General features: G+C 32.8%; 1 protein-coding gene across 2 annotated transcripts in view; it reads right to left on the reverse strand.

Moving 5' to 3' along the window:
- LOC143234863 (cell surface glycoprotein MUC18-like) overlaps positions 1 to 23100 on the reverse strand; it is a 159881-nt gene that overhangs the window by 58732 nt on the left and 78049 nt on the right. For both annotated transcript variants that reach the window (XM_076472557.1, XM_076472556.1), the window contains exons 4-5: positions 18578 to 18688; positions 17629 to 17829 (exon numbers count right to left, since the gene is read on the reverse strand). In XM_076472557.1, the coding sequence (XP_076328672.1) occupies positions 17629 to 17829; positions 18578 to 18688 (312 nt within the window). The remainder of the gene's footprint in view (positions 1 to 17628; positions 17830 to 18577; positions 18689 to 23100) is intronic.

The raw sequence follows: 23100 nt of genomic DNA on the forward strand, positions 1-23100 counted from the left end.
AGTGGTCCATTAATTTGCTTTTCTTCGTCTATTGTTCCACGTGATTAAATGTTTTGATCTTATTTTCTTTCTTTTATTATCTACACAAATATTTTATTATCTTTACTGCCGTTTCTTTTAACGTATGTTTGATGACTTAACTAGATCAAAGTTTAAATACATTTTTATTTTCATTGTCAATGATGAAAGAATCGCCAAAAATATCAGTAAGATTCTAAAGACACAGAATTCGAGACCTTTTGAATAGTTCAGTATACTTCTTGGAAGAAGAAAGGGTCTTTTATCTTTATTGTAATATTTTGAACGCTTGTTTTATGATTTAGACAAACCGAATCTTTAAGGGTTACGGTTTGAGTTTTTCTTATAGCAAAGCCACATCGTGCTATCTGCTGAGCCCACCAGAGGGGATCGAACCCTTGATTTTAGCCGAATCTTTAAGACATTTTAATCTTTTGTTGTGGTTACTGCCTTTTCTAAGCTAGTGAAGCATTATTGTTGTTGTATGCTATTTGTAACGGCTTTTTTTTTAGTTTAGTTATTGATGGAAAGAACTGCTAACAGTAGAAATGTTCTAACAATTGGTGCTATGAGATTAAATTTGAAAGCAATTATGCATTAAATACAGCTTAATTAATTGCATGTTTGTTGATATAAAGTCCACAAACATCCAATAAAAATTCAACAAATCATCATTTTCTTGTAACACTGCGTGGGGGCCTAGACTTGAATTAGCATAAACCTAACCTAACCAAGTACTGTACTATCTACTACAACATGAAGAGTAGCTATTAATAGTTAAATTATATTAACAATTTAAACAATTCTGTACAATAATAGTATATTATCTATTTCAATCACTGGTGATTGTGTACGTACATTCATGCATCACCCGAACAACAAGTTTGCATGCACCATGTTTCTGGCGTAGTTTTCCGTAAATAACTTACTTACAGTTACAGTGTTGATAGCAGTGTCTCAATGGTTAGCCCCCTAGTGGCACAATGGTACGTCTGCGAACTTACAACGCTAAAGTCCGGGTATCGATACCCGTGGGGAAAGACTCAGATAGCCCATTGTGTAGCTTGTGGTTAATTACAAACAATTTAATGACTATGTGTTAAAGCTGGAGCACTCAGTCTTTCTTCGGTTTGTGTAAACTTCAGGTAATTATTCAACCGACGAAAAGAAGATGCCAATTTACAGCTAATATAACATCAATATATGTTGCTCGGACACACTGTAGCGTAACAAATCCAATAATGTTATCACCAACAAGTCACATACACCTACTGTAAAGAATCCAGCCTAAAAATCTAACATTAACAATAAAACTCTGGACTTTTAATTAAAAACTGTCAACAGAAGTCATTTCAATCCATAAAATACTAATTCTTTATCAGGATAATGCAGACTATATATAATGTAGACCACATAGAAAATGGTAGATACCATTCTTATTTGACCAATAACGTTATAAGCATATTTTCTTACGTCATAAAAACAGAAAGCTCAGCCGGACCCCCTCGAATCCCTCTACAACTACAAGAATCAATAAATCACACAACCTATAAGAATACAGAATAATTATTATAACTTTTTAAGTTCAGAACTCATAATAACTGTCACTTTTTAATATTCTAATTTTTAAATTATGCATGTGTTTTTCACTGGAGTTAGCACTTAAATAATATTTTACTTTTCAAGGGCTAACTTAATTAGTTTTGTTTATTTATCGAGCAAATGTACTAAAGCAAAAAAAGTTATCTCACTCATCCGTCATTATTATAATCTAAGAGAAGAGAGAGTTGAGGTCTAGCATCTAACCTCCGTGTGGTCTGACTGAATAAATACAGCAGTATATAAAGATATCCGTTTTCACTGGTACGTTATTAACGTACCAGCATGTTTAGCTAGCCATCAATAGATAGATGTGCAAAGATATAAAGAGAAAAGAAGATTGCAAGTAGGAAAGATTGTAATAAAAATTATTGATTCATCCAATGACTCGGATGTTAGATAATCTTTTTATTTTGATAACTATAAAGATTCCTTCAAGAAAAGGAACAGTTAATCTTTCAGAAGCTCGAAATGCTCAGCATCGCTCCATATAACAGCCTCACGCGACAATAAACACACAAATCTATTATCCCATACGCTAGAACTTATCTATCTGTCCCAGCAGCAGAAATATATATATATGTGTGTGTGGTATTCCTACCACACGAAAGAATGCTTTAATATCTTTTGTGTAAGAAAATCTCATTTGTTCTTAGGGAATCAAACCTTGACGGAATAACAAACATACCATTACTTGAGCTTCATGACAAAACATACACACATCATAACCATTATATTTACCTTTCCATGAATCATTCTCAGTGAACCAACCGCCGTTCTGTGAACATCTAAACTTTTCCTGTTTCACGAAGGATATGGGCCATGTGGACGGAATTATCTCTACACTGAAACTACATATAAAGCTATGCTAAGTGTTTTTTTGTTTGTTTTATTTTTAAGAAACGTATTCATAATACGCGAGGCAATGGATATAAAAATAATCCCCAGCCGATATCTGATTCTAGTATTAATACTTTATAAAAATTACTGTTATCAATGGTAAACGATAGCTTTACGTTAATTAACACAATGGTAAAAAATACCCTTACGTTAATTGAAACAATGGTAAAAAGTACCCTTAAGTTTATTGACACAATTGCCCAGGGAGAAACGAACACCAACCAATCAACAAAACATGTAATTAAATCATCATAAGAAAAATCCAAGCAAAAATTGTATTTATGAAATAAAAAGAAGTATTTTTTTATTGTCTCAACTTAAAATAATATCACAAATATAAAATAAAATATTAAAATTAAACAACTGGAAACAAGCACATTCACTTCTTTTTTGGAATTTCTGTCAAAAACAACGAAAAATTTAGTGATGATTTATCAAAAACATCATATTTGATCATTTAACCTAAACTATTTTGCCAAAAAAAGCCGACTAAATAGGTGAAATATTTAGATATAAAAAACCAAAAGTAAAAATGTGAATTTCTTATAACTGTTTAATGTATATATATTTAAACGAAAAGGAAAAATGGATACCTTACTTTGGACTCGAAATAAAAGATTAACTATGAGATTGTTCAATCAGTATTCAATAAACCAATCATTCCGTTATTCACACGAACATATCACAAATCACTGTCAAAAATGCTCATCTTCAATATAACATGTTCCAATCCAAATTTATAGTTTTGCTGTAATAAAACTGTTGAACACATTAAAAGCCTGTGATATCGCCCAAGAAACCTACATACAGTATTTACTTTCATAATAATAAAAATAAAGAATAACTGTTATTCAGATGTAATTTTTGTCACATGAAAAACTGACGTGATCTGACAAAATTTGTCACTTTGTGTCAAAAGAATAATTCAGTGGAAAGAATACAGATGTCTTATTTTCAACAACAAAGTAACTCAGGAACTATAACAAAAATATTCATTTTCAACATGAAAAATTCTATCTACAGATTTTGTTTTCATAATTATGGTCCAAAATTTTAATAATTGAGTAATTTCAACATGAAAATGGACCAAGAAGTCTAACAACAATAAATTATTCTTTGATCAATAATATTCCAATAAATCTTGTAATCAAAGCTGATATACTTAGCGGAATAATATCTTATGTTATATATAATAAAACGTTCATTTTCAACGTGATTATAACATCTTAGATTTTATAAAACTGGTTATTATCAGAAAAGGATAACTTGGTTAAAAACAACCAGTTCTTCTCATTATAATAATGACCCAAATCTGTTCATTTTCAGTTTGATCACAGCTACTATTTCGCTGCAAATAATGATCTTCAGTAGAAGAAAAAAGCCTAACTGCAAGTGAAAACCCAAAATTTATTAGTCCCAAGCAATAAGACTGATAAACAACCTTTCGTGAAAGATCACAGTTGTTCCTTGTTTTTCTAAAATTCTGTAACCCCCAACTAAACGTTATCTTCAGTCCCACAGCCCGAGAAAAATAATACTTTTCGTTTTTTACTAATAAAGAAACGATGAACAACGTATAAGCATATTAAAATAATTTCTATAAACATTTTAAAAATAGGCTATTATTTTCAGTAGAAGAATAGATAAACTTCAATTTTGACAGCCACCACCAGTCGATGACGTATAAGGTTAATTCACATTGTACAGCAAATGATAGTTTTCAATATAAAATTAGATCAGATCAAATTTAACTAATCACTTCCAATGTACGTATTTCTCAGATCTAACGACAACTAATCTTTCTCAGCATAAAAATGATCCATGAGTTAAGGAAAAACAGTTATATTCAACAAAAGTGTCCCTATAACTCTAGCAGTAACCAGTCATTTTTAGACACAAAAAATACCCTCAAAAGCAGTCATAGAATTAAAATTAGTGATTTTAAGTGGAAGATTATTTCATGGCAGTTAAAACATTTTGTGTCAAGATTAGAGCAGCCACGAGATCTAACGAAACTTATTTTTCATTAAACTACCCAATTATATCTTACAAAGAGTTAATCATTTTCAAAAAAAAAAATTCTAGAAACAGAACTAGCAGTTCCCCAATGAATCAGCAATAAGCTTAGACTTACAAAGCAAAAATCCGAGTTTCGGTTCTCGAAGACCCAACAATGTAGCTTTGCGCTAAAACAAAAATATATGTTTTAAACTTTATAACAATTTTTGAACTTCCGGTAAAAGCATGAGCAATAAAACTGATAAAACTTTTAATTCCAACATCGGAATATTTTATAAGATACAAGCTGAAATAACCGGGATCTGACAGGGAATGTTTAAACTTTATTAAAACACTATACGTTTAATAGCAATTATATATTACAATGTAATAATTTCAACATGAACTTTATTTTAAAATTTAAAAATTATAACAAAGTTTTTCCATAATAAACATCAATAATACTTTTCCATCTACCAACAAATAAAGATTTTGAGTGATCCCACCCTTGAACATCCTACATCTGATTCCCCATAAGAAAAGTGTGGTTGTTTGAGAAACAATCCAACAGCCTTCATACTTTGACCTTGAATCCCCTTAGAATATTCAAACATTGTCTATATTGTCAAGATTGTTAGAGATTAGCTAAACAGGCTGGAAGTAAATAACCAATAGGCTTTACAAAGTAGAAATAGAGCTATGTTAAATTTTAACCCGTTTATATTTGTTTGTTTTTTGAATTTCGCGCAAAGCTACACAAGGGCTACCTGCGCTAACCCGTTTATGACGTTCTCAATAGTCTATGGTGTTTACAAGGACATTTTGGTTGAGATTAACCTAATAAGCTCGGAAAAGTCAAGGTACAACCAAACACATATTTCATTTTATATATATGTAGATAGCAAGCACCAGTCATTTTAAGCACAACAATAGCTTACTGAAAATCACAAGTTTTTTTGGTTTTTTTTAAAGAATTATCTACATTAACGATATATTTATTTTGTTAGAGAATGTATTCAGTTTATATGTTTCTGTTTTGGTTCTTTAGAATTTTGGGACAAAGATGAGCAAGGGCTTTACATAATTTTGGACTGATAGACTGAAAGCAAAACAGATAGTCTACAGAGATAGCCTATCTCTAGGGCTACTCTTCTCTCCCCGAATAGTGAAAATAAACATCACTTTTAAAGCGCAACCTCGTGAGAGTAAGAATTAGCGGAAGCAATACGCCATTCACGAACCTTCACATTCACAGCCTGGGCTCGATAATCACTAAACCACGCCCAGCTCTCACCTGTTCCTGAGTGCATTTGATTGATAGAAGTTAATTCTTCGTAACTCATCGTGAATAATATAATGGACGTACTGATAACTAAACGTGTCGACGGAACAAAAAACATGTGTGTTTCATACTTTGTCACGTATTGTGTTCATATCAAGTTTAATTAATACGGGAATATTACCAGCACCAACGTGTTCATTTTTGTGCTTTGATAATCCTTTGTATTCATAATGTCGTGTAAAGTTTTTGCAATGTTTCGTTGTCTCTGTTTTCTGACGGATGGATTTTGTTTGTTTGATCTTAAGCACAAAAATCACGCAATGCGCTATCTGTGCTTGGCCCACAACGGAAATCGAAACATAAATTTAAGCGTTATAAGCCTTCAAAGTTACCTCTGAGCACTGAGAATGGGGAGAGAAAACTCATACATATCAGGTGAAGTTGAGGTAAATTCGTTTTTCAAATAGCTTAGATTCTGGAAAATACTTTATTTAACTATATTAAAATACTAGAGACTTTTTTAACTTTATGTTCTCAGACTTACCACTGAAACAATAGGGGCTCAATAAACACAAGAGAACAATATATTTTTGTTACTTAAGCAGTTGTTCATAAATACCTATTAACAGCGTGTTTTCCTAAATGTATTAGCGTATTGAAAGCATAACCCAATCTAGTTCATTGATGAAAATAATTTTAAAATTTAGAGCATAAACTAATTATAGTTTAAAACGGTCTTTTGAGTGCGTTAGTTAGGAACAACTAGCACAGATAACCCTCGAGTAGCTTGTTGGTTTGTTTGTTTTCTGAATTTCGCACAAAGCTACTCGAGGGCTATCTGTGCTAGCCGTCCCTAATTTAGTAGTGTAAGACTAGAGGGAAGGCAACTAGTCATCACCACCCACCGCCAACTCTGGGGCTGCTTTTTTACCAACGAATAGTGGGATTGACCGTACATTATAATGCCCCCACGGCTGAAAGGGCGAGCATGTTTGGCGCGACGGGGATGCGAACCCACGACCCTCAGATTACGAGTCGCACGCCTTAACACACTTGGCCATGCCGGTCCTTAACGTATACATAAATATGTGCCATATTACAGATTACTAAATAGCAAATTGAGTATTAAAAGTAACATAACACTTAAAACCTCAAATATGTTCGAAATGAACAAATAGAAAAACATTGTATATCAGGATAGGTTCTGATACTAAACACATACAAAATACTTAAATAATAAGAAATAGGTTTCAACCAAGTAAAAAGTATAGAATAATGAAGTAACATAGAATGTTTGGTTAGTCCAAGAATTTATAAACCGTCAAGTTCTGACTAACATCATAGTAATTAAAGTGAATAATTGATTATCTGCATCAGTATGGCCTCAAAGCAATATTCCTGTTTTTTTAAGTAAGGATTTTAACGTGCATTCTTTTATAACCAGGCGGCATTGTGCTGCGCATTTTGATTTATTTAAATAAGAAATATTGATTATAAACCTATTCATTAAGATTGTCTTTCTCGTATTCTTAGCACCGATAAAAGAATTTTTGAAGATAAAGAAAATGTTTTTTCTCTGTGCCTGCCATTTCTTATAGTGACAAAATATGATTGGTTTAAGTCTTGCTGTAAACACATTAATAAACATAATCAGAATGAATAGGTGTTTCTTCAGATAAAAGTTTAGATTTTGTTTTCCCTTTATACAATGTTGCACTAGAATTCCCCATTATCGAATATTCCAATCGTAAGAATACAGCTGACCGAGGATTAGCAAGAAAATTATAAGGCCCTATTTCATAGTTTGTCTTTTTATTTCCTGTTAAGCATAAAGCTGCACGAAAGGGTCTCTGTAGTATGCCCATAGAGGGCACTCATACCCTGGATTTTAGTCGTACACGTTTGCAGCTGAACCACAGGAAGTCACTGTGTATACAAAATGAAATTTTATCAAATAGCAAACCAGTTACTCAAACAATAAAATACTTTAAACATCAAAAACATAAAAAGTAAAAATAACATTTTTTTGTCTACATACTGATATATTTTCAAAACACAAATATATCATGAGCACGTGCTTTTAAAACTTCTAGAAAATAACTTTATAAAAGCTTGGTGCTGATTTAAGTTGTTTCGAGACAACTGATGTTACATACTATAGTTTAATTAAATATGATTAATGTTGACAGTGTCTCAGTTGACATGAATTAACAAAAGTATTCGGTTTCTTTTTTGTCTTTTGATTCAGTTCGTTTGCTCTTTTTAGCATTCATTACAATGTTTAAGTGTACACTCGTTCACTGAATTTTGTAATGTGTTTAGTGACGGAAATGTTTGTTATTGCTAACAGAAAATAGCGTTGATACTATTAAGAAAAGAAGGATTTGAAAGTTTTAACTCGTGGCTGAAAATATGGCATATCTTTAAAACAAATACTAATTAATTAATCCTAAACTATCCATGCGCTCATATTTTTTCCTTCTGGTAGTGGCATATAATTAATTTTGCTGTCCCTTGTAAGTAATGCTTTTGTTGAATTAATTTTCTACATCAAAAAAACACGAAATGAAGTACTTATATATATTTAAACAATTGGGAATCCTCACTAGCCACGGCACATGAAATTCTTTCAAGCAGGATTAAAGTAAATTATTCTGTAAGAACATAAGTGTGGTCAAATACATCAGTCTTGAGTCCCAAACAGTAAAAAGATCTCAAATCGGTCAAGAAATGACGGAGCTATGAGCTAAAAGTTTATACTTGAGAAAAACAAACTTAGAGCTATTCTATTAGCCGTTATACCGCAGCTAAAAGCGTGTTCTGGCGTGCGTAATCTGAGGGTCGCGGGTTCGCATCCTGGTCGCACCAAACATGCTCGCAATTTCAGCCATGGGGGCGTTATAATGTGACGGTCAATCCCACTATTCGTTGGTAAAAGAGTAGCCCAAGAGTTGGCGGTGGGTGGTGATGACTAGCTGCCTTCCCTCTAGTCTTACACTGCTAAATTTGGGACGGCTAGCACAGATAGCCCTTGAGTAGCTTTGTGCGAAATTTCAAAAAAACAAACAAACAAACAATACCTCTTTCTTTCTTTGTAAACCTGACGGAGACCGAAGAAGGTTTGGGTTGAGCCGTTGTTACATATATATTTTTCTACAAGTGGGTTTTCTCGACATCACTGATTATTATTTCATCACGGCGATTGTACGAGAAGTGTAAGTCTTTGTGTTTTTCTCAGTGTATTTATACTTACCTGTTACCATTATGTCTGAACTAGCATACCGTACATCACTATTAACAGTACACGATCGTTAAGAAACTAAGAAATTTAAACTAAAGAATTATCAATAGAAGAAATGACATATATTTCATTCAACAATGTAGAAAGGAAAAACTAACCCCTAATTTTGTAAAGGTAAAACTTTCAAAAAAATTTTAATAAATACACAAACATTATCCAAAATTTACAGAAAAAAAACTACTTAAAGCCATGTTGAACACAAAATACAAAGACCTACATGACTTACAAAAACAAAAAATGAACCTAGACCATCAAATGGCATGCTGCATTAAACCAGAGATTTACGGACTTATACAACGAAACATAAACCAAATCAATACTAAGAACGACAGAGACAAAAAGATCTGCCACAACAAAAAACTAGAAAAACTAAGATGCAACCAACAGAAAAGACATCACGACAAACCGTTGACTAACCTCATAATTAACAGATCCGACCGACAATTAAACACAGACGAGATACAGCTACTTAACAAAGGACTCAACTTCGCAATAGCACCTAGGTACATTCCAACCATAGAAATCAAAACATGTTTAGAAGATCTAGCCAAGAGACTTGTGATACATTCTGCAGAAAACAAAAACAAGGAAACAACCAAAAAACAACCAACAGAAAGAAGACAACTTAGATAATTTTATTGACATCCAACAGTCAAACTTCCCAGGTAAAATTAAAAATTTATATTTTCCGGAAACACCTAAAAACAACATCTTAAGCGATTTTTTCAAAGAAGTTTCTCACAAAACCATCAACATAATTTCACAAAACAGAAAGCTAAAAAATAATCTTACAAAAAGAGACATTAATTCCATTAAAAACCTAAAACAAGACAAAAACATAAAAATTCTAAAAGCAGATAAAGGTAACGCTATAGTCATAATGAACACGAATGAATACATTTAAAAAATGAAGAACATCCTATCAGACACGAACAAATTTAAACCAATACACACAAATCCAACAAAGACACACGAGACGCAACTAAACAAAATACTACTAAAAATGAAAAAAGCCAACACAATTTCACAAACACTTTATTCCTACCTACGTAAAACCGACTCACGCACACCACAAATATACGGCATTCCCAAACCTCGTAAACCAGATTGTCCATTACGACCAATATTGTCCACATATGAATCGTTTAATTACAATCTTGGTAAATACATAGCATGGGCATTCTCCAAATATGTAACATCAGCCAGCTCATTCATCAAAGACTCTTTTAATTTCGAGTCTAATCTAAATCAACTTCATCAAAAAAGCCTTAATGGCCAGTTTCGATGTTATATCCCTCTTTGCAGAAGTTCCAACCACTGAAGCCTGCAAGATAGCCTTAGAACTCAATATCCGAGACCTTAACCCAACTGTAGAAATTCCCAGTAACCAGTTAGCAACCCTCATAGAATTCACCACGATAAAGACAAACTTCATGTTCAACAACCACAACTATATACAAACAAATGGCCTAAGCATGGGCAACCCAGTATCACCAGTTCTAGCCAATATTTTTATGACACAAATTGAAACACAAGCAATTAACACAGCATTACATCCACCACTATACTGGTACAGATATGTAGATATACATCTCAACATTAACTTCACATATGAACAGGAAGAAAGCAATCAAATATCATTTTTAACCTCAAAATTACAAGAACCAACACACAATTCAAAACAGAAATCCACCGAAAAATCACCCATACTGGACTACACATTCCTTGGGACTCAGCACATGAAACAAAACAAAAACTCAACGTACTAAGAAACCAAATAAACACAGCCATAAAACTATGCTCACAAGATAAAATTAACGATGAATTAGACAAAATAAAACAATACTTCATCAACATCAATAAGTTTCCTCCACAAACCGTAGAAAACATTATACGCACACACCTAGACAGAAAGCAAAATCAACCAACAAAAGTAAATATATATCACGAATCAAAAAATCACGAAACCATATACTGCTGCATACAATATATTCCCGACATCAGCAGACAAATAACCAACATTTGGCAAAAACTAGTAACAAAATATGACATTCCAGTTAATAGCAAATTTATTCAAAAACCAGGCACAAAACTGAGGTCTATACTATGTAAAAACTACACTGACAAACACCACACCAACATTATTTATAAAATACAATGTGATAACTGCCACGACTTCTATATTGGAGAAACAAGTAGAAAAAATGGAAACCAGGTTCAAAGAACATAAAAAGTCACCTTGACACATTTTCGAACACTGCAAGTCAAATAAACACAACATAACCATAAAAAACACTCAAATACTAAATAAAGAAATAAACATAAACAAACGCAAAATTAAAGAAACCTTACTTATACAACAACTTAAACCCAAAATAAACCAATATAAAGAAACGCCTTTATACCTATATTAAATATAATAAAATAAATAATATATAAAACTGTATATTCAAACATCTAACACCGCCCTCTACATTCCGACACATAGTTACATAACCCCTTCCGAACATGTGGTCAGCTTCCGGTCAGTTACCTCTTTCTTTCTTTGTGAACCTGACGATGACCGAAGAAGGTCGAAACGTTGTTCGCTCTTCTACGTAAAATATTTTCTCAACCCAAACGAGCCGTTTTTGCATATATAAAGTTAACATAAAGTCAAAAAATTGACTAACAGCTTTATCGTTTTTAGTGAGCAACCCCTTCGCTTAATACATGCAATAAGAATTCCAAGTATAAATTTTACTTTATAGCGAATTTATTATCTGTTTCTAAGGTGACAACGTATCTGAATGAAAAGTAAGGTTTAGTCTAACAAGTGCATTTTGAGATTCCTTTGAGCTCAATTACCCAGGAAAAAATGTTTCAAAGCACTGGATAAGGAAACATGAAAAACGCAGTTGCTATGGAAGCATTTATAACTTCTTTTTTTTTAGCTTTTTCGTTTAATGAAACGAAATTGATAAAATATCTCTTCACTTATTTACAGTAACCTGCGGAAGAACATAAAATCTCGGGAGTTGCTTAACACATTGAACATATGGAATCGAATTAGTATAAAATTCCATAGCAGTTAAATAAAACTTAACGGTAATATTTAATAAACCGAGCTCTTTAAAATATTTGCAGGAGCGAATGAAAGTCCACAATCATTCTTGATTCGTTTTTCATCTAAATACGGTTATGCAGAAAATACAGTATAATTTAACATATGATCGCAGTCGAATTTACGGTTTTATCTTAATGTAATGTAAATTAGTTCGGTATCTTTGCCTCAACATTTTTGTTTTTAATAAAATGATATACGTATTATTAAAAACTACCTAGAGAGCACTTACTATTCGTTTTATGTACAACAACTTAACTATTGTGTTATTTTTTGAATCAAACAACCAGTTATTTCTTCTTCTTAAATATCGTGTTTCTAAAGAAACAGTCTCACACGACTTCGTTTAACAATAAATTATTTCTTTAGCTGACTTAGCTCTGAAGATCGAAATGCCTTTTCCTATTTCGCTCGTTGTTTGAAAGGGGCTGACAGGCACGATTTCTCACTTTGAGTGTCTCAGCAACCACTGACAAGAAGGAACTAAATCAAAAACTTCATTAATGTGTCATAAAACAGGAAACTGAGAGAAGCATCTGAGTGTGAATTACTCAGCAATGTAATACCCGTGTGGAAAAAGCGAAACTTTAGAGAAGGACGAAAGACAGAAAACGTAAGTGACATTAAATTCGCAGAAATGTGTAGTCAATACAAAGATTTATTCCACAAAATGTTTTATTATTTTAGATAAACATGCCCCCCAGTGGCACAGCGTTATTTCTGCGTACTTACAATGCTTGAAACAAGGTTTCGATAACCGTGGTGGGCAGAGCACAGATAGCACATTGTGTAGCTTTGTGCTTAATTACAAATGAACAAACGAAATAAACACTACAATATAAATATTTTTAACGAAAAGATTAATTTAAAGTGTCGAGAAACTGTGTGAGAAGAAGAACGTTTTAAAGAGGGATGGAAGACAAAAATTAAACTGATATAAGAATGTAAAGTCAATACACGAATACGCAAAACTGCGAGGACAGCAGACTAATACAGACGCCATATTGGTAGGCAAAACAGTCTAACATATTGATAGGCAAAACAGTCTAACATGCCTGCTAGTTGTTGTGCTTTAAATTTTGTGAACAAACAAGAAAAAAAATATACTTTTACTGTCTTCTTAGACAAACTTGAAAAGTAGATGAAGGCGTTGAAAAGAGGTGTTCATGGCAAGATAACCAAGTAACTTCAGCCAAAAACTCTACACATTTTATATCAAGTTAGCACATTCGACTACATATATAATACTACATATACCCACACATAGACGAGAGACTTATAATCAGTTCATACTGTTACTGAATTTATCATTTTTATTTTATTAATTATAATGTACCCTGCTGGGACGGCGCTAAGTCTTCGTATTTACAACGCTAAAATAAGGGGTTCGACTCCCCTCGGTGGACTCAGCAGACTGTCCGATGTGACTTTGATATAAGAAAAACACACACCCATTAACAATAATATTATTATTTTTTCTTATTTCAAGAAAATCATCCGATGATCCAGATGACCCGAATTGTGTCCCAAGCTTGTTTCTATTTCCAACATCAAGGACAACAACTAAATATGCTAAGGGGAACAAGTATCTTCGCTCAGTCACGAAGCAACACAAAAAACAATACCAGGAACCTTCAACCATTACAAACATCTCTGACGTTCCACAAGAGTGTAGTGTATCCCCTTCGCTTTGCACTCAGTAGAGTGTACCTGATGTCTTCCAAATTGTTTGTTTGAAATTAAGTACAAAACTATATAATAGGCTCTGTCCTCTGCCCATCACAGCTTACAAAAGTTACGGAACATGGCAAGCGGCTTGTACATCACGATAAGTGTTTACAGCTTGAGGTCAATGTCCTGGAAGATATCGTGACAGACTTAAAGAACTGGAAAAACCAAAATATCACCTTTTACTCTGAATGACAAAAAGTGTCATTTCTTCATGGGTTTTTTAAACAAACAGGTTTTCCTCTTCGTTTTGTATCATGTATCGAGTTTTATACCAGATATATCTTCAATCATGCTGATCAAATCATAATGACTCGTGAAACTAAGACTAGGCCTGAAAAACTAAGACCTAGGATATCGTTTACAAATTTCATCTTCTACAGTTTCAAAACTCATAGCAATTGCTTTCCCGTTTTATCTGCTCGATTAAGGTTTCTCATTCATTGGCCAAATGAAGAACAAGTTATAAAGAATATTTCGCAGAAATTCAGAAAAATTATATTTCAATTGCAAGAGTCATTATTGACTGTAGTAACATTTTTACTAATCATCCCTATAATCTAACCATGCCAAAACCTAAAGCACTGTTTGTTTGTTTTTTGAGTTTCGCTCAAAGCTACTCAAGGGCTATCTGCGCTAGCCGTCCCTAATTTAGCAGTGTAAGACTAAAGGGAAGGCAGCTAGTCATCACCACTCACCGCCAACTCTTGGTCTATTCTTTTACCAACGAATAGTGGGATTGACCATCACATTATAACGACCCAACGGATGAAAGGGCGAGCATATTTGGTGCGAACGGGATTTACGAGTTACGAGTCGAACGCCTTAACCCACCTGGCCATGCCTGGCCTAACCTGGAGCAGTTACAAACATTGCAATCCATTGAACTTTCTAGATGTAAAACCCCTTTATAGCCTTGTATCGTTTGTGTCCAAAATGTTTGTGTCTGGGGTGATAACATTTCAGATGTTGATATAACGGCTCGGTCTGAATTTTATGATAAACTTGAACACGAATACATATGGAAGGTAGAAGTTTCATCATTACACAGAACCTTGCAATAAGAAAAGAAATGCTTGCCATGCCTTCTTTCATCGCTGGTTGCAAGCAACTTCCAGGCCTACTAGCACAAGTTGCACAACAGTAGAAAGAACCGTTGAAAAGATAAAGAGCTTTCAAATAAAAAACAACAGTGTCAATCTCTCTTTTTCCTAGAGCAAATGTTATTGTTGAAATTTGTTCAGCTTTAATCAGTTTCATGCCAAAATAAATGAATTGATTGGTTACATTCTCTTGTGCTAATGTACAAAGTTGGCATTTCCACAAGTTCCATAGTAATTTCACAGGACACATGAATAATATATATATATATAAAGATAAGACGTTTTTATAAAACAAAAAGTGAATTTTCAATTTTCTTTTCTTATTAGTTCGTGGAAAAGTTGTATCCGCTTTCACTGGGTGAATACAAAATTTCAGCAACACTACACGACATAAACATCTTTGGAATTACTTGCAGCAAGGAGAACAATGGAAAAAAAAGATTAAAGTAAAAGGGCTTCCTGTCTTACTGCTGGGAGGCTTAATTAAATTATTGTTCCTTGACATAATGTTGTCAGTGGTTGGCATAACTCGATTTCCACATCCCTCTTGGTTTTTTTAATTCCAGGGAGGTAGTTATAAATACAACCACAATTAGTAGCAGACTATTTTGTTTGATCATACACCCATCCTTTTGCCAATTCGTATGCGTCAAGAACCTGTACCGTCTTGGTTCTATCCTTTGTTTTAGGCTTTTCTATACAACGCTCTTTGACTTCTGATTCTACTGATTTAGCATGTGCATACAGTTTTATTGTCGACATTGCGGATGACAACGGAATCATAACACACCTCTATGAATGTTTTGCTTGCCAGTCATTGTGCGTGCGCGTGAATAGCAGATATAAACAGTAACTATGATTTGTTGTATTTATTTGTTTTGCTTTTAAGAAATGTTTTTACAAAATATTTTAAGCTATTAAGTAAATGTTCAAGTATAAATATTATTAACAACAAGATTGGTTAAAAATGTTCAGAAACTTCTGCAGAAAGCTAACTGCAACAACCACTAAATATCATTCAAAAGGAAGAGTTATGTGGTCAACGTTTTCCTTCAAAGTTCTTCATATGAGTTCAATTATAGTCAATGTTTCGTTCAAACAACCTTCACAAGACGGAGAACACCTGGCCGAAACAACGACAATGTCATCATTTTTCTTTTACGTAAATTAAGCCATGTCTTTATATGTTCTGATATTTCTATAAGAGTAACTGCATTTGTTTGACATTTTGTAATGTTTTTGAATGATATATCTTGAAAATTTATTAAGAATCTGTTTCCTGATTCGTCAGTTCCTCAGTGATTTTATATTTAAGGGAATAAAATATTCTTAAGCACAAAAGTTCGTGGGAATCTCCTTACAAGAAAGAAACCCGTTAAATGAATTATCAAAACAAAAACGTTCGAAAGTAGCACATACGTATCTCGATTTTTAATGTAACAATAAATTTTATGAGATTTATTTGACTTTCTTTTATATAGCATTCGACTTAAAGTCACAGCTGTCTTTACCAAACGTGAATATAAATTTTACAGTGGCCAATTCGGAAAAAAAAAAATATATATATATATATAAATGTATGTAATGGTCAGATATAAATCTATTTTATTTTGGATATAATTATTTATTATCGTTGTTTGAAAATAATTGAGAGATTAAATTGTGAAACAATTTTTACAAAACTGTAAAATATTTTTTTTAGTACCTGGCACAATCCGCACAATTTGTAATTAACCTAAAGCTATGCATATATTAAAACATCGGAGCATTGAAAAATATAACACATCTATAACAGCATTAATTAAATATTTGAATTTCTTAATTTAAATTATTATCTTAATTTCACTCTAAATTATTGAATATAATAATTTTTTGTATAAACACAAAGGTTTTGTCATTCTATTCAATTTTATAATTTATTTCTAATAACGAGTGAAGGTAGCGTACGAATAAACCCTTTTTAAATATGTGTTTTAACAAATAAACAGGTGACTAATAACCTCAGTAAGAGTTCTGAGCTACAAATATATTGAAAACAACTACATTTTATAGCATACATGATTTTGAAACCTTAAAAGTTGTAGTGCGAACCAGAAAGTGTTTTTTTTTCTATTTAGTTATAATAACACACATCCTATTGATCCAAATATAAAATCAAATATTTATCTGAGCCACCGTTTACGTATTCATCAGAGCTGACAGAATACACACAAAATAATTTAATAAGTTTAGTGCATGTTCCCTTGGCCCCGATAAAGTCACAATGATGAACTGCTAGTTTAAATAAAATAAGTTTGTTTTTTTCTGTATGGAGTAATAAGTTGTGGTTCATCATCATATACGTTTTACTGGCAGAGTAAATTACTTGAAACTAAATATATAATGTACCAACGTCAGATAACTTAATAATTATGTTCTATTTTTTAAAGCTATTATATATATATGTGTGTGTGTGTGTAATACATATATATTATATATTTTTCTTATATTAGTATTCAGATTACGTAATTTCAGTATCATACGAATAGGCAGGTAAATTAACAAATCCGTATCAAAATATGGATAATTGATTACAGTACTTTGATGTAATACCCACAATTCATGTCGACGTTTACTGTAACATTGTTTGGAGAAGTGAGGTTTGTGTTCGAGGCTTGGCACATTAGTGATATTCTGAAATCTTGCCGAGAAAGATCCAGAAACAGTTGGTTTTCGACTCTGTTGCTATCTATCTCGGTGTAATGATTGTCTATTAAAACTGAATGCCGCCACCAGGTGACTGCTGGAGGAGGTTTTCCTACAAAAAAATCATTTCAACGCTCAATATATTTTTTTATTATTCTGCCAAGGATATACTAATGCTAACTTCAATTTTTATTGATCTTTAAGAGGTTTAGATCTGACAGTGATCTAACTATAACTCAAAAATCTAAATATTTTAAAATGTGAATTGTGTTTAGGATATAGTTGTGAATAAAATATTGTTATGACAAAAAACGTAGGCTATCAATAAATAGGATTCTGTTAACTAAACATAATCGATTAACGTATTTAACAACTTACTTTAATAAGTCATTTGACAAAAAATTAAAACTTAGATTTCAACTATTAAATTACTTCCAGTACCCCATCGGTAGGACTAAATGGTTATAGTATAAAAAATTGGGTTTTGATACGTGCGGGTTGGCAAAGTGTAGATAGCTAAATTATTTATTTCTGAAACTGTGTTACTCCACAAAATAAATTCTAATGCAACTTTATTTTATGTTTATTCCACAAAACAAATACTGACTCAACTGACTAAGTTGTTAAGAATACGGTTATTTCACAAAATGAAGAATAACTTAACTGTTCATATCGTATAGAATTTCCTCAACCCATACAAGCCGTTTTTACATATCTATTTTTCTCTACAAGTGGGTTTTCTCGTCATCCTGATTCAGTTGAAAATTATTCACTTTGCTGCTCTCATTACTTAAATAGCTTTGTCATTTTCTTCCTGCGAATTATTAAGTGTATCTTTTTACCTCTTTTATATATTTTACCTCCTTCCGCTATACATCGCAAAACAGCCCTCGAGCCCTCGTTGTACGGCCCTATGACATTCCTTAATCGTCGGCTATTTTGGTCAGTGATGACAATTCTAGTCGGTGGAACTGAAAGTAGGAAATAACAAGAGCTAAGACAATCATTAAAGAAAATATTCGTATTAAAAGACAAATAAAAACAAGAAACACACTTGTCAGCAAACAATGTTTTTCGTACAATATTTTGCTATTGAAGAAATTAGTAAAACAGCAAAATCAGCTCTTGTTAAATAATTTACTAAACAATAATGCATAAGAAACATCACAATTAAAGCTCTTATATAATTCGTTAGTAATAAAATTAAAACTAAATGTCTTCATTGTCAATAACTTCTAGTTCTATTTTATTTAATGATAAGCGGCTCGGTGACAGACTCGAGAACTTAATAACGTGCTAGCATATTACGTTGTTTGGTATCTAAGCGAAACTGATAACAAGGAATGTTTAATCTGAAATGGAAAATGTATTTAAATGGCAAACAATATCATTCTGTGCAATGTTTTGTTTTTTCTCTTACTCCTAGCTTCATCTTAGTGTATTTAAATGTGATCTATTAAAACTACATTGAAAAAATGATGCACAAGAATCACGTCTAATAGTAGGCAAAAAACATACAGATTTAATAACCATTAAAATTATATATATATAGAAAGAAAGTGATTTGAGTACGTTACACTAAAATAATTTTTAAAATGCAAATCATCAAATGTCGTGAAAAACACAGCAGGTATAATTCACAGTAAAACGACATATATCGGTTACACTAAAAGAATTTTTAAAATGCAAATCATCAAATGTCGTGAAAAACACAGCAGGTATAATTCACAGTGAAACGGCATATATCGGAAATACATTTTGATAGTGTTTGGTTCTTGTAATTAGTACAGTGCCACCGAAAATTAGTAGTATTTGGGAAGGATATGAAAACGCCCTCTCCGAGGCAAAATATTCATTTAATATCATAAAGACAAGTTCAGATTAGATATTTCAGAATTTCCATGTCGGGGATATCCTCTTTGCTTAATGGCACTGGAAAACAAAAGGAAAATGTATCAACTTTCTGTACCAAAACCACTCAGAAAGAGATACGCAAATTTGTCATCGAAATACTGTAACAGGCGCGAGGGAACTGTCTTCCTTATACAGTGCAAGCATTATTGAAAGCAGCTGGCAGGAGGAGTGCGCTTCAAACACGATAACCTTACGACGAAACTTCTTAAAACGGCAACTATGCATCATAGCTATTGTCAAGTAAAGAAACACGGTCGTCAGGTAGAGTATGACTAGACGTGGCGAAATGGACGGTTGTGGTCTAGATAGTTCCCAAATCGTTTTCATGTATAGTATTCAACTTCTATATATTTAGTTCGGTAAAAATATGAAATTGTATATTAAACCTACGGGGAAAAAAGAACTTCAAACATTACTTGAAAACAACAGCAAGATTCGGATGGTTCCATTTTTCTTTTGTATTTAGTTCGCTGAAAACTTTGTTCGATAAATACTATTATTTGTTACTATTTTCTGAAGTAATGTTTAGTTTGTTTTTTTTTTTAAAATGCGGGTTTATGTTTCATTGTTAAAGAATGTTTTGCAGGGTCTTGCATGTGACAAACTTTATAATAAGATAAGAAACTATCTTAACAACGCTTAAAGTGAATAACGCGTTGCACCTCCAAAAGGTTCATAAAATGACGGACACTTTAAAAATGCGTAATAAGAACACAGGGTCTGGCATGGCCTAGCGCGTTAAGGCGTGCGCTTCGTAATCTGAGGGTCGCGGGTTCGCGCCCGAGTCGCGCCAAACATGCTCGCCTTCCCAGCCGTGGGGGCGTTATAATGTGACGGTCAATCCCACTTTTCGTTGGTAAAAGAGTAGCCCAAGAGTTGGCGGTAGGTGGTGATGACTAGCTGCCTTCCCTCTAGTCTTATACTGCTAAATTAGGGACGGCTAGCACAGATAGCCCTCGAGTAGCTTTGTGCGAAATTCCAAAACAAGCAATAAGAACACTGTTTTAGAAAGTGCGTATGATCCATGATTATTTTATTAACTTTAGTATTTACTTTTCTAGATTAACACGCCCAGAAAAGACCGCAAATTTATTTATTTTCAACACTGAAGAAGTAAAGAATACCTTCTACTAAAAGCACTTAGGTTATACAGTGACCCCATTTTGTGACCCATTTAATTTTTTTTATTCTGCATTATTTACTAGCGTAGTCACAGATTTAATATTAACATTAATAAAGATCGTAACGCGGTTCTGTACCAGATGATTTTCTTTGACAACGTTGATATTGCTTGTTGCTAGTTGCAAAGTTGCAAAAGGGGTTATTTGTTCTGTGCTGTCCACTACAGTATCGAAACTCGATTTTTAGCGAAAAAAGTTTTCAGGTTTACCATTGAGCAATCCGGGAACCCTGAATATTGTATATATATATATATATATAAAGTCAAAGTCTGTTAAATCTTAAGCTCATAACAGCCGCATTATTTTTAAAAATGTTGCTTGCTTGTCGCTTGTTTGTTTGTTTCTTTTTTTAATTTCGCGCAAAGCTGCACGTGGGCTATCTGCGTTAGCTGTCACTAATTTAGCAGTGTAGAACTAGAGGGAAGGCAGCTAATCATCACCACCCACCGCCAACTCTTGGGCTACTCTTTTACCAACGAATAGTGGGATTGACCGTCACATTATAACGCCCCCACAGCTGAAAGGGCGAGCATGTTTGGTGCGACCGGGATTCGAACCCGCGACCCTCTGATTACGAGTCGAACGCCTTAACTAACCTGGCCATGACGGGACTTTGCTTGTCGTAAAAAGATGATTTTCAGTCTCCAAAGAAAAATTAATAAAAAGTACATAATATCATAAATGAATTAAAACACAAATTACCTTCGTAGTACTAACCATAAAAGTTACCCAAAATATTAAAAACTGATGAAATTTACTATTCATATAATGATAATATTTTACAATATATTTCCAGCGAAAATGAATTCCGAAAAATAAAGTAAAATAAGATACTGATTTAATGAATGAGTAATTGTTCCAAAAGTTTAATTCTCAAAATATGATTTTTCGTTTCTTTAATTTCACACAAAGTTGCTCGAGGACCATCTGCGTCAACCATCTCTAATCTATAGGTTATAGACTGGAGGAAAGGTAGTTAGTCAACACCACCTACTCTCGAACGACAGTTTCGTGACGACATTCACCTTGCATATCACGAACCGAGCGTCTTCTCTACCAGTCTGCGCGAAAATATAAATACATTTAAATGTTGCTTTCATTTTGCTTTCGTCTTGAGATTATTTTTTGTAAGTTACATACCTTACAGAAGGAAATTCTTTTACTCTCTCTTATTTAAAACCAACAACAATAAATATTTTTATCTAATTATAATAAACTTCTAATTTACTCCATTGCCTTAGAAAGTTCAAAGAGGACTAACAAGCACTCAAAGATTCGCAGAACTTTGTAAACTTATTACCAATTATTCTTCAAATCTTCTGATACGTGTTTGCGCATTGATACTGGTAACTTCAGTAAAAAAATAATGACAAAAAAGATTGTCACGACCTTATAGTTTTACTCCTGATTTTTGTTTCTTTGGAATTAGACACAAAGCTACACAAGGGGCTATTTGTGCTCTGCCCACCACGGGTATTAAAACTCGGTTTCTAGCGGTGTGTCCGCAAATATACAGTTATGCCATATAGAAGCGGGGCTTCCCTGAAGAAGGAATTTTATATGTATGTTGATGAAAGATGCGTAATATCAATAAACGACCAATGAGAAACATTATTCTTAATACGGAGGAAAATCGTGAGTTATAAATGTTGCCGATGACTGAGTGTAAATAGAGGATAGAGTAACTGTTGTAGTAACGTTACTTTATGTGTTAGAAAGACAGTGAACACCTAAACTGTTAGAAATATAACTAAATCTTTAGAACTAGTCACTTTTTGTTTCAAACGCGAGGCGACTGACTACAAAGTGGTTAATATGTAAAAAGTTTGGCCTACATTTACTTGTTTTTGTATGTTTATCAATTGAATCTCGAAAGGTAAAAAAAAACAGATTCTCATTTCAAACACTTCAACATAACATTTCTAAAAATAGATGAACTTAAATACTTCAATATAACATTCTTAAAAACACATGGACTTCAATACGTATCACATTTCTTCTTGATTATCAAAAGAATGTTTCGTTTCGTTTTGTTTTTTTTATAGTAGGATAAATTGTAAAAATATGGATACATTAACTACAGAACTTCATAAATGGAAAAAAAACATATTTCAAACAAAGCTACCGATTTTTAGTAGATTTTCAAAACTACTTGAATTTGTTAACAACGTGTATTTGAAAACGTTTTCTTTTGTAAATATCAAATTTGTAATGTTTAAAAGTTATAATTGAAGTTGGGGAGCATTAGCGCAAATCTTTGCAGCCACATAAAGAGTGGGGTTGTGTTT

Source organism: Tachypleus tridentatus, chromosome 12, assembly GCF_004210375.1.
Source record: "Tachypleus tridentatus isolate NWPU-2018 chromosome 12, ASM421037v1, whole genome shotgun sequence".
NCBI lineage: Eukaryota > Metazoa > Arthropoda > Merostomata > Xiphosura > Limulidae > Tachypleus > Tachypleus tridentatus.